Source organism: Pristiophorus japonicus, chromosome 15 (assembly GCF_044704955.1).
Source record: "Pristiophorus japonicus isolate sPriJap1 chromosome 15, sPriJap1.hap1, whole genome shotgun sequence".
NCBI lineage: Eukaryota > Metazoa > Chordata > Chondrichthyes > Pristiophoridae > Pristiophorus > Pristiophorus japonicus.
In genome coordinates this window covers 85,709,713-85,723,468 of record NC_091991.1, presented here as the reverse complement: position 1 = coordinate 85,723,468, position 13,756 = coordinate 85,709,713, and the positions used below count along the sequence as shown (strand labels likewise).

The following is a 13,756-nucleotide window of genomic DNA, read 5'->3' as shown; positions in this document are numbered from 1 at the left end:
CCGAAATTCGGTACCGCCCGCACTACCTTTAGCGCTGGGAGGTGTCTACTGCCTCAGAGTGCGATATTCAGTTGTATCGCCCCAAGAGGAGAGTGGAGGGTTTAGAGAAGCGTTCCATAATACTCTTGGGGTGCTACTTTGCGATAGCGCAGAGGGCCTACTCAATTTTTTGAAGGTGAACAAAAAATCTTGATGAAAATTTCAAAGAGCTACACTCACACTTCCCCACTGCTGCAACAGATAAATAGAAGTTTAAAAACTTAAATTTCAGCATTTACCTTGCTGACGGACGATACCGCTCCGAGGTCGTCGATGTACCGGCTGCTTTCCCCTGTCGGTCTCAGTGCCAGGCGCTACGGCAGGTAAAAGAGTGAATTTAGCAAACACGGGGCTACGTCGGTGTTGCACACAGTGACGTCACCGCGTGGGCGGCTAGCAAGCGTAGCGCAATCTGTCAGTACTGCTGCTAAACCTTCACTGAAGTTTGCGGCAGGCGCTGACAGCGCGATGTTTGGGCAAGAGGTGTTTTAACGGCTCCTCAGCGTCTCTCTGGTGCTAACTGGTGCCGCTAAACAGTCGAATTTCTACCCCATGATGTCTAGGACTGAAAGCTTACAGTGAAGTGATGATTCTGCTATTCACCAGCAATTTTGTATGATTATCTGAATCCGAGAGACACGAAAACATCCCGAACAGTAAACAACAGTTATAGGACATAGTGGAAAGAAAATCGCTGAGTCTTTGACTGACTGTCAATGGCACAACAGTCGTGACTTTATCTACAAGATTGCACTTTGCTTCAGTGAAAAGCAGATTTCCTAATTTAAAAAAAATGAAACTAATGATAAATGGCGAGCAAATAATTGAACTGATACAATTAAGGTGGGGTTGTTTCACTTTTTATAAGAAATTAGTGGCTCACCGTAATATCTAGCATGAGATGTGCAGTGGAGGGAGGGGAAGAATTGTGCCTACAGTCTATTTTCTTTCAATATTGATATAGATATGATGCACTGCTTCATTTATATGGAACATCTGCTGACATAACTGATGCCTCTGCACTTGGACACACCAAACTCCTATTTGAGCAGTGCAGTACTTAAAATTAAGTACAAGTACTCCCCTGTGTACTGTTCAGCCCAGTTTCAGAAAGAAGGTGCTTGTTCAGAATAGTTTGTAAAATAGATGCTTGTTGATTGGTAGAAGAATTTTTAAATATTTAAATTCGAAAGGTTGTGCTGAAAATATTTTATACTGTGTTTTATAGTTAATGTTGCATTTGATGTGCAAAGCTTCATTAGCATTTAGAAAGGAGGTGTAGCTCTCCTGTTAGCCCACTGGGTAAAGGCCCAACCTGGTGTTGTACTGAGCCAAAAGAAAGACAGACTTGGATTAATATAGCGCCTTTCACAATCACTGGACGTCTCAACGCGCTTGGCATCCAATGTACTTTTAGAGTGTAGTCACTGTTGTAATGTTGGAAATGCGGCAGCCAATTTGCGCACAAGCAAGCTCCCACAAACAGCAATGTGATAATGTCCAGATAATCTGGGTTTTTTTGTTATGTTGATTGAGGGATAAATATTGTCCAGGACAATAGGATAACTCCTCTGCTCCTCCTCGAAGAGTGCCATGGGATCTTTTACGCCCACTTGAGAGAGCAGACGGGGCCTCTGTTTAACCTCTCATCCAAAAGCCAGAACCTCCAAAAGTGCAGAGTGCAGTGCTCCCTCAGCACTGCACTGGGGTGTCAGCCTAGATTTATGTGCTCAAGTCCCTGGAGTGGGACTTGAACCCACAACTGTAGTGTATCTGTAAAGCATGCACTCCCATGTTCCGTCACCAGGGAGCGCATCCCCTGAAGTCCCAAGGGATCCCAGCATCCCTTGGGACCACTGTATATAAGCTGGCCCCTAAGGCCTGTTCCTCACTCTGGAGTCTCTTAATAAAGACTGAGGTCACTGCTACTTTAACCTCCCTGCGTGCAGTCTCATCTGTGTTAGGAACACAATAACTGGCGACGAGTATACGAATCCAACGTAAAGATGCAGCATACTGTGGGCATCCTGGAGAAGTTCTCGGAAGGTGAGGACTGGGAAACCTATGTCAAACGGCTAGACCAGTACTTTGTAGCCAACGAGCTGGACGGAGAAGGAAGCGCTGCAAAAAGGAGAGCAGTCCTCATGGTCTGTGGGGCATCGGCCGACAGCTTCATGAAGAATCTTCTGGCTCCGGTGAAACCCACAGATAAGTCATATGAGGAGCTGTGTACACTGGTTCGGGAGCATCTTAACCCGAGGGAGAGCGTGCTGATGGCGAGGTATCGGTTCTACATGTGCCAGCGATCTGAAGGTCAGGAAGTGGAGAGCTACGTCGCCGAGCTAAGGAGACTTGCAGGACAATGTGAGTTTGATGGCTACCTGAAGCAGATGCTCAGAGACTTTTTTGTACTGGGCATTGGCCACGAGACCATCCTACGAAAACTTTTGACTGTAGAGACACCGACCCTCAGTAAGGCCATTGTGATAGCACAGGCGTTTATGTCCACCAGGGATAACACCAAACAAATCTCTCAGCACACAAGTGTTAGCAATGTTCATAAATTAACTGGAACTGTGTTTGCGAGCAGAAACGTATAGGGCAGAAACCACGAGTCTGCAACTGCCAGCAGGCCTCAGGTGACCCAGATGACTCAGAATCCGCAAGAAAGGATGCATACAAGGCAATTCACACCTTGATGGCGTTGTGGCTTCCATTCAGCCTATTCATGCCGCTTCAAAGGGTATATTTTGCAAGAGCTGTGGAACAATGGGGCACCTCCAACGAGCTTGCAGACGAGCTGCAAGCTCTGCAAAACCTGCTAACCACCACGTGGCAGAGGAAGACCGGTCCATGGTGGATCAAAGCAATTTCGAGCATCAGACAGAGGAGGCAGATGCTGAAGTACACTGGGTGCACACATTTTTGACGAAATGCCCACCTATAATGCTAAATGTAAAATTGAATGGCTTACCCATAGCCATGGAACTGGACACTGCTGCGAGCCAATCCATCATGAGTAAAAAGATGTTTGAGAGACTGTGGTGCAACAAGGCACTCAGACCAGCCCTGAGCCCCATCCACACGAAACTGAGAATGTACACCAAAGAGCTCATCACTGTTTTGGGCAGCGCCATGGTCAAGGTCACCTACGAGGGCACGGTGCACGAACTGCCACTCTGGATTGTCCCGGGCGATGGCCCCACACTGCTTGGAAGGAGCTGGCTGAACAAAATCCGCTGGAACTGGGATAATATCCGAGCACTATCACATGTCGATGAGGCTTCACATACCCAGGTTCTTAACAAATTTCCTTCCCTTTTTGAGCCAGGCATTGGAAACTTTTCCGGGGCGAAGGTGCAGATCCACTTGGTCTCAGAGGCACGACCCATTCACCACAAGGCGCGAGCGGTACCTCACATGATGAGGGAGAGTGGAAATCGAGTTGGACAGGCTGCAACGCGAGGGCATCATCTCCCCAGTGGAATTCAGCGAGTGGGCCAGCCCGATTGTTCCAGTACTCAAAGGTGACGGCACGGTCAGGATTTGCGGCGATGATAAAGTAACTATTAATCATTTCTCGCTACAGGACCAAGATCCGCTAGCTAAGGCAGACGACCTATTTGCGACGCTGGCAGGAGGCAAAGACGTTCACCAAGCTTGACCTGACTTCGGTCTACATGACGCAGGAGCTGGAGGAGTCTTCGAAGGGCCTCACCTGCATCAACACGCACAAGGGACTGTTCATCTACAACAGATGCCCGTTTGGAATTCGGTCGGCTGCAGCAATTTTCCTGAGAAACATGGAGAGCCTACTCAAGTCGGTACCACGCACGGTGATTTTTCAGGACGACATATTGGTCACGGGTCGGGACATCGTCGAGCACCGACAAAACCTGGAGGAGGTCCTCCAGCAACTGGATCGCGTAGGGCTGTGGCTGACTAGGTCGAAATGCGTCCTCATGGCAACAGAAGTGGAGATTTTGGGGAGAAAGATCGCGGCGGACAGCATTCAGCTCACAGAAGCCAAGACAGAGGCTGTCAGGAACGCGTCCAGGCCACAGAACATCACGGAGCTGTGGTCATTCCTGGGACGATTCAACTATTTCCTACCGGGATTAAGCACCCTCTTAGAGCCCCTACATGTGTTATTGCATAAAGGTGAGAACTGAGTATGGGGGAAAAAACAAGTAATTGCTTTTGAGAAAGCTAGAAACATTTTATGCTCCAACAAGCCTTGTGCTAGAATGTGATGTGTCGTCGTATGGAGTCGGGTGTGTATTACAACAAGCTAACGTTGCGGGGAAGTTGCAACCTGTCGCCTATGCCTCCAGGAGCTTGTCTAAGGCCGAGAGGGCCTACAGCATGATTGAGAAAGAGGCATTAGCGTGTGTGTTCGGGGTAAAGAAAATGCATCAGTACCTGTTTGGCCTCAAATTTGAGCTGTGATCTCCACAGCACACACCCGGGTATAGTAATGATGAAAGCGATAGCCAGATCCCACGTGTGGTGGCCTGGTATCGACTCTGACTTGGAGTCCTGTGTACGGTAATGCCGTGTGTATGCTCAGTTGAGCAACGCGCCCAGAGAGGCACCACTAAGCCCCTCGTATCCCTGTTCGCTGAAAACAAGGGGATAAATACAAATGCCTCAGCCCGCATACAAAAGTGGGCACTCGCGCTATCAGCGTATAACTATGCCATCCGCCACAGGCCAGGCATCGAGAACTGTGCGGATGCTCTGTCGGCTACCATTGCCCATCACGGGGGTGGAAATGGCGCAGCCTTCAAACTTGTTGATGGTGGCGCAGCCCTCGGATCTGTTGATGGTCATGGAAGCGTTTGAAAATGATAATTCACCCGTCACGGCCCACCAAGTTAGGACTTGGACCAGCCATGATCCTCTGCTGTCCCTAGAAAAAAACTGTGTACTGCATGGGAGCTGGGCCAACATCCCCGTTGAAATGCAAGAGCTAATCAAGCCGTTCCAGCGGCGAAAGTAAGAAAGTAAGACATACTGCCTGTTGTAGTGCTACCCAAAAAGGGCAGGGAGACGTTCATCTCGGATCTCCACAGCTCACACCCGGGTATAGTAATGATGAAAGCGATAGCCAGATCCCACGTGTGGTGGCCTGGTATCGACTCTGACTTGGCGTCCTGTGTACGGCAATGCCGCGTGTATGCTCAGTTGAGCAACGCGCCCAGAGAGGCACCACTAAGTTTGTGGTCCTGGCCCTCCAGACCATCGTCGAGGATCCATGTCGACTACGCGGGCCCGTTTCTCGGTAAAATGTTCCTGGTGGTGGTGGATGCTTTTTCAAAATGGATTGAATGTGAAATAATGTCGGGAAGCACCGCCACCACCACCACCACCACCATTGAAAGCCTGAGGACCATGTTTTCCCCCCACAGCCTGCCTGACATACTGGTCAGTGACAACGGGCCATGTTTCACCAGTGCCGAATTTAAAGAATTCATGACCCGCAATGGGATCAAACATGTCACCTCGGCCCCGTTTAAACCAGCTTCCAATGGGCAGGCAGAGTGGGCAGTACAAACAATCAAACAGAGCCTTGAACGAGTCACAGAAGGCTCACTCCAAACCCGCCTGTCCCGAGTACTGCTCAGCTACCGCACGAGACCCCACTCGCTCACAGAGGTGCCCCCGGCTGAGCTACTCATGAAAAGGACACTTAAAACCAGACTCTCGCTGGTTCATCCCAACCTGCATGATCAGGTAGCAAGCAGGCGGCAGCAACAAACTGTAAATGATGGTCACTCCACTGTGTCACGGGAAATTGATCTGAATGACCCTGTGTATGTGCTAAACTATGGACATGGTCCCCAGTGGATCGTGGGCACGGAGATAGCTAAAGTAGGGAGTAGGGTGTTTGTAGTCAAACTAGACAATGGACAAATTTGCAGTAAGCACCTGGACCAAACGAGGCTGCGGTTCACAGACTGCCCTGAACAACCCACAGCAGACACCATCTTTTTCGAGCCCACAACACACACCCAAAGGATCAATGACACCACCCCGGACCAGGAAATCGAACCCATCACGCCCAACAGCCCAGCAAGGCCAGGCTCACCCAGCAGCCCTGCAGGGCCAACAACATGCCAGCCCAGCGAGGGCACAGCCAACACATCAGAACAGACATTTGTACTGAGGCAGTCCATTAGGGAAAGAAAGGCTCCTGACCGCCTCACCTTGTAAATAGTTTTCACCTTGACTTTAGCGGGGTAGTGATGTTGTGTATCTGTAAAGCATGCACTCCCATGTTCTGCCACTAGGGAGTGCATCCCCTGAAGTCCCAAGGGATTCCAGCATCCCTTGGGAGCACTGTATATAAGCCAGCCCCTAAGGCCTGTTCCTCACTCTGGAGTGTCTTAATAAAGACCGAGGTCACTGCTACTTTAACCTCCCTGCGTGCAGTATCATTTGTGTTAGGAACACAATAACAACCTTCTGACTCCAAGGCGAGTGTGCTACCCACTAAGTCACGGCTTACACTAGAATGCTTCAGGTTTGATCCTTAACCTATGCTAAGTTACCTGATATCAGCTGCAGCCACTGGCTTGGGATGTTGTGTTTAGCTTCAGTGTGGGCATCAGCTAAGAACAGAATCAGACTTGGCAACAGTGACCTCCACAGTCGAATAGTCTGCTGAAACCGACTGCCTAGGCTTATGCTACAAGATCGTCTATTTGGACGAGGTACTTGGAGGGCTTGTGGAACCTATGTCCCAGCAACAGGTGGATGGTTTCGAGTGAGTGAATTCTTTGTATCCATCGAAAAACCCAGTGACCCAAATTACCCAGCCTTCGTGGAAAGTCCTGTTTTTTTTCCATCCGCTCATTCAGTATGTACGCTACACAAGCATGCATTTGAAAAGTGGACCAGAAACAAGAAGTGGGCTACTTATTTTAACAGCAAGCTGACAATGTAACCGGGAGGTAGATCATTGCAGGATTTAAAATGAGAAAGAGTTGCTCACACATTGTGAAATGGGTCAGTGTGAAAAAGATTTTTGCAGGCGACAGCCTCAGCAGTTTGCTATAATCTGGATATTGTCTGAGTTCAGATCCCCATTGTGTCTTTAATAACTTTAGCTGATGGGATTGTGACAGGCAGGATGTGCTCTGAATGCATGTTGTCCTTGTGCACCGGACTGGAACATAAGGTGGCACCATCTTCAGGAGAGATTGGACAAGCAGTCTGAGAAATGTAGAATATTCCAGAATAGATAAATAAACCAATCTGGGATCAAAAAGAAAAAAGTATGTTGGAATTCTGAAACTGAAACAAGAACTGTTTCAAATACACAGCAAAGCAAGTCCCTCAGCATCTGAAAACGGAAAAATACGTTAATATTTTTGGGTGGAAACCTTTCACCAGATTTGTTTGTTTACAGATCTCTCCAGCCCGAGCTCCGTCTGCTCTCCTATACATCTCCCGTCCTCTGCTCCATCAGTGACAGAGCCTTCAGCTAACACTCTCCAGAATTCTCTCCCTAAACCTAGACATAGAAACATAGAAAATAGGTGCAGGAGTAGGCCATTCAGCCCTTCGAGCCTGCACCGCCATTCAATGAGTTCATGGCTGAGTATGCAACTTCAGTACCCCATTCCTGCTTTCTCGCCATACCCCTTGATCCCCCTAGTAGTAAGGACTACATCTAACTTTTTGAATATATTTAGTGAATTGGCCTCAACAACTTTCTGTGGTAGAGAATTCCACAGGTTCACCACTCTCTGGGTGAAGAAGTTTCTCCTCATCTCGGTCCTAAATGGCTTACCCCTTATCCTTAGACTGTGACCCCTGGTTCTGGGCTTCCCCAACATTGGGAACATTCTTCCTGCATCTAACCTGTCTAAACCCGTCAGAATTTTAAACGTTTCTGTGAGATCCTCTCTTTCTTCTGAACTCCAGTGAATACAAGCCCAGTTGATCCAGTCTTTCTTGATAGGTCAGTCCCGCCATCCCGGGAATCAGTCTGGTGAACCTTCGCTGCACTCGCTCAATAGCAAGAATGTCCTTCCTCAAGTTAGGAGACCAAAACTGTACACAATACTCCAGGTGTGGCCTCACCAAGGCCCTGTACAATTGTAGTAACACCTCCCTGCCCCTGTACTCAAATCCCCTCGCTATGAAGGCCAACATGCCATTTGCTTTCTTAACCGCCTGCTGTACCTGCATGCCAACCTTCAATGATTGATGTACCATGACACCCAGGTCTCGTTGCACCTCTCCTTTTCCTAATCTGTCACCATTCAGATAATAGTCTGTCTCTTTGTTTTTACCACCAAAGTGGATAACCTCACATTTATCCACATTATACTTCATCTGCCATGCATTTGCCCACTCACCTAACCTATCCAAGTCACTCTGCAGCCTCATAGCATCCTCCTCGCAGCTCACACTGCCACCCAACTTAGTGTCATCCACAAATTTGGAGATACTACATTTAATCCCCTCGTCTAAATCATTAATGTACAATGTAAACAGCTGAGGCCCCAGCACAGAACCTTGCGGTACCCCACGAGTCACTGCCTGCCATTCTGAAAAGTACCCATTTACTCCTACTCTTTGCTTCCTGTCTGCCAACCAGTTCTCAATCCACGTCAGCACACTACCCCCAATCCCATGTGCTTTAAATTTACACATTAATCTCTTGTGTGGGACCTTGTTGAAAGCCTTCTGAAAGTCCAAATACACCACATCAACTGGTTCTCCCTTGTCCATTCTACTGGAAACATTCTCTCAAAATTCCAGAAGATTTGTCAAGCTTGATTTCCCTTTCACAAATCCATGCTGACTTGGACCTATCATGACACCTCTTTCCAAATGTGCAGCTATGACATCCTTAATAATTGATTCCATCATTTTACCCACTACCAATGTCAGGCTGACCGGTCTATAATTCCCTGTTTTCTCTCCCTCCTTTTTTAAAAAGTGGGGTTACATTGGCTACCCTCCACTCCATAGGAACTGATCCAGAGTCTATGGAATGTTGGAAAATGACTGTCAATGCATCTGCTATTTCCAAGGCCACCTCCTTAAGTACTCTGGGATGCAGTCCATCAGGCCCTAGGGATTTATCGACCTTCAATCCCATCAACTTCCCCAACACAATTTCCCGACTAATACGGATTTCCCTCAGTTCCTCCTTCTTACTAGACCCTTGTGAATTTCTGTGGTACATTCATTTAAATTAATTATAAAGCAGTGTGTGCACAGATTGGGCCATGAACTGGTAATGTTAAGGCTGTGGGGGCAGAATATCCAGTGCAACTGCACCTTAAAGGGGCAGACATGATTTCAGCACTGGACATGTGTAACGTTAAAGCAGATGGCCGAGGTCGTGCAAGGGCCCATGGAGGAGGGAGAACTGGCTCCTTTACAGAAGACCTGAGGGAGGTGCAGTAAAGGAGGTTTGCCATGGTCAGAAGTTGGCTGTCTAGGAAGAGAGGACAGAGCAGGTGAATGCTGCTTCACGTGAGGAGGTCATCAGCACAGAAGAAAAATATTTGATGTCTTAAGGAGATTTGCCAGGTTAAGTGTACCCTGAATGTAGGTACATCAAGTGGAATGATGTGCAATTGGTGCAACAGACCCATGCACCTCAATCAGCTGCTTCATGACTTGGACACTTAACAATCATTTTGGAATCTTTAGCCTTTCTCGCAAAATCTCCAGACAGCTCAAATTGATGCACATCACACCTTCCAGCTGTAGGCCTAGAGGTTGCTGATCCTACCATCTCACAGCATTCACTCCACTCATCATAAACACCAGCATAGGGATATCCACTCCAGGGAATTCAGTGTTAGATTGCGTGGAGGGAACACCCGGCGAAGTGCACAGTGCCTATTCATTCATTTAATCATTTGAAAATGTGCAAAGTACCCTACACGGTGGTATGGCTAGTATGGAAAGTACTAGCCATATCTGTGCAATGGTGCTTGATCACTTCCCAGAGATGCAATTCACTCTGCAGTGCCTTGCAAAATCAGGGTTATCTTTAACACAGCCTGTCTTGACAGATGCCCTAACCTGAGCTGTGGGTTCACAGATGCAATGATGATCTCGGGCTCCAGTATCTAAGAGTCTCTCCTGTCTGGATTCACCATACTAGGGAACTGACTGAACATAGATGTTTCCATGGTCTGACTGCAGTCTGCTCCCATGCTAATCACAGTACACACGGAGGAAATGCCCATTAACAGGGCTATGGCAGGAAGAGGTACAGATGAGAAAGCTGTCTCTCGAGGTGTTACATCACTAAAATGACCCATGCTAATCCACGTAGGTCAAACAGAGCTACCACAGTATCGAATGTGATGTTATCAGTTACATGGCTATCTTAGGACCCAGCAGAGAAAAGTAAAATGCCACCTCCATCCCTGGAGCCTGGAGAAGAACGAACTAGAAAGGCGATAATGAACCGCAAAGTGCTTCCCCGAAGGAGGCACTTTTTACACTTGACTAAAAAAAAATGCATCTATCCCTGAAGAGTGTCTTGCTTGTCTCCCCTTTTACATTTGGCATTGGGTGCTGATCTCTGTAATACTGGTTTCTGTAATACTACTGTGTAATGTAGAGATCCAATAACTTTAATTGAGGGTCCTTTGTTTGCAAGACTCGGTGCAAAGCCAAATTCCCTGGTTTCTGTGGGTCTGTGATTCCCTCTGTTCCAGATAGTTCATGTCCTTGTAGATTGAAGTCGGTGGAGGAGGACCATCCCTTTTGGTGAACTACTGCATTATAAGGGCCCCCTTTGATAACCTGCAACACCCGACTGTAGAATCAAACAGACTGGGTACAAATTACCTTTCCAGCTAAAGCAACTGTATGTGATGTTGAGAGGCAAAAGGAACATTGTAGCTGAGATCACATGGTTATGAGCTTCGTAAGATGAGAGCATCTGCAATGCATAAGAACATGAAATTGTCCTTACCAATGTACACTTGGAAAGGCATTTTTATTTAACTGAGACACCTAGATGCAGGACCCCACCAAGGTTGAAAAGTGTCGGAGAGAAGACAAGGTAAATTTGGGAGTAGTGATGAGAATAAGAAAGACGGAGCAGATGGCAGAAGAGAGTAAGAAAAAGTCAGAATATTAAAAATACTTTGTGGTACTACCTCAGGCAATGTAGGAGCATCTACTGTTTAATGCAGTTCCATTACTGAGGCTTATTTTAATGGTGCGATAACATCTGTAACATCATCTCTAATAAATCATCACATTTGCCTCCTCAGCTGCAAGTGCCAAGTGTTAAAGGCTTTGACTTTGCCAAGCAGCATATTGGACAGCACGGTAAAGACGACATACTGGTCATCCACGAAGGGCTTCCGCCTGCCCCAGCAAAAGACAACACACCATCTGAGAATGGCGATGTATCGAGCCCTCAGCCAAAGGCAGCCAAACTCTCCAAGGGGCTTCGACAGAGAAGCAGGTGAGTGGACGCTATTATACTCAGTGCATTGAAGACAAGACAGCAGAAAGATTGATTTCTTTTTACATTAAAATCAAGTTAACTGATGTGAAGTTTTGTTAGAGTTTATACCTCTCTTCATATTGCATAGATAGAAATAAAAAATGGAAGTGTTTCAAGCAGATTGGCCTTTGCTCAGTGGTGTAGCATTTAATGCAAAACTTGATCCCTTGCATCAGAGGACTGAGTGATGAGGAAAGATGGGAAAAACATTCTCAAAAGAGGATTCAGAAGGGTAGAAATTAGTTCGCTTAGCGCCACTAGAAAGGGTTGGAACAGGGGCGCTAAAGGGGTCAGAGCCCCGGGCACCGGCATTCACACCGTTAGCCACATTCAGTGTGCTGATGCCGGCGGCACTGACCAGTACCGCCTCGAGCCGATGTGCAACGCCCCCGGTTTCGACAGCGCGATGATTTTTATTTGGCTCTGACCCTGTAGCGTCCCGTAGCGCACCCTAGTGGGACCGTCTGGGAAAGCGGGAGGACCGAGTTGTTCTGGCGGCGGGGAGGGAAGGAATGAATACATCAGGTAAGTATGATTGTTTTTATTTTTGCGATTTAGGTTTGTGGGGTGAGCAAGGTATTGGGAGTGTTTTTTGTGGCGATTTTTTTTTTTCCAGCGAAGCCTCTCTGGGCTCCAAAGTTAGCTCGGGGTTTTCAGTTGCTCAATCCGCCTAGCACCCTAAGAGAGGTGTGGAACGGCTCCCTTAGTGCTCCGCCCCACACTCGGCCCAGCTGCTGAATTTTGTGGCTGCATTCGCAAACCATTTACTGTCCCACCCAAATTAGCCTCAAACCGAATTTCCACCCCAGAGGATATTACAGAGGAAATCAAGAATGTGCAACTTGGGTGTTCAGAATCTTCAATTTTGGCTTCTTTTTACTTGTAAAGTGCTTTGGAGTTGGATTTCCATCAGCAAGTAAGAGTTTGACCTACATTTTTTTTTAAGTGCTGTTTGGCTAATACCCCCACCCCCGCCCCTCATCCCAGATCCTGCCATCCCCATGGTGCAACCCCTCATACTCAGAACGCAACCCAAGCAACAACCCATTTCGCCCCCCCCCCCCCGCCCCTTCCCTACATCCCTGGAAAAGGCAGCAAGCACATCCATCTTATGTTGCCAGCATCTCCTGCCAGAGAGAAAATTAGAGCTAAAATTAAGGTGTGAAGTTATTAGTCAATATTAAGCCCAGCTGGCTGCAAGATACCTTGTACATTGATAAGGTACTGTTCCTCAGGCTTGTGTTGAAGCTTCCTTGATGGGGAGAGGGGAGACGTCATTCACTCACCCCATGGAAAGGAGGCAACAGCATAAGAGCGTACAGCACTTCTACTTGGTGGCAAGTTTCCCTAAAGTATAGGACCTCATTGATGAGACTCGTGTAGTCAGCAAGCTTTTGGTACCTATGACTTGGCAAGGCTTTTATTCCATCGACATATGTGTGATGTTGGACCTCAAGTACCGAATAATGCAGGTGCCTGCACAATACCCCAGCAGCCACCATGATGATATTGTCTTGCACCAGTCGGTGATGCCAGCATTATTTGAAGAAGCAGACAGACTTGGAGTATAACTGCTGAGGGATCAGTGCTACCTTCTGAATCTTTGGTTTTTAACAGGAATCCCTGAACCCAAGCCCACAAAGTATAGTGAAGCCGCTGCTTTCATTCGGATTCTGGTGGAATGTGTGGCTAGCATGCAGAGACAGAGATACTATTGTCTGAATTGATCAATGGGCTTCTGCTCTCCAGACCTGAGAGGTGTCCAAAATTAACTCTGGTATGATTGTGCTACAGAGGGAGGATCCCATTTAGCCAAGTACTCTATCTGTATGACAGGCCTCACATGAGCAACTTGCTGGGCCTAATCCTCGCTGTCCTTAATACAATCCCTGTCTCTTCCCCCTCCCCCATTTTTCAAAGAAGCGGATAGACGACTTTGGGCAGGTAGGTCATCCTCCTGCACGGTGTATGTATCTATGCACCATAGCCAAAACTGCTGGGTGCTTATTGTGATCACCATGTATTTGCATGGGGACAGATCCTTAGCCACAATTAAGCCCACTATCAAGGCCTTTTTAAGCTAATCTCCAAGCCTCGTGAGAGCCTTCGGTAAATTAGAGCTCTTCATTTCCTCAGTCCTGAAGTCACAGATATATTATTGATAACATTTATTGTACGATATCTGTTGAATATACAGCAGAACCTTAATTATAA

General features: G+C 47.4%; 1 protein-coding gene across 4 annotated transcripts in view; it reads left to right on the top strand.

Annotated features, from left to right (window-relative positions):
* The window catches only part of LOC139280891 (UPF0606 protein KIAA1549), a 376,973-nt gene that overhangs the window by 288,584 nt on the left and 74,633 nt on the right, over positions 1–13,756 (top strand). For all 4 annotated transcript variants that reach the window (XR_011596786.1, XM_070900682.1, XM_070900681.1 and 1 more), the window contains exon 11: positions 11,304–11,500. Coding sequence is in view for 3 of the 4 variants with exons in the window: in XM_070900682.1 (XP_070756783.1) it covers positions 11,304–11,500 (197 nt within the window). In the remaining variant the exon portion in view is untranslated. The remainder of the gene's footprint in view (positions 1–11,303; positions 11,501–13,756) is intronic.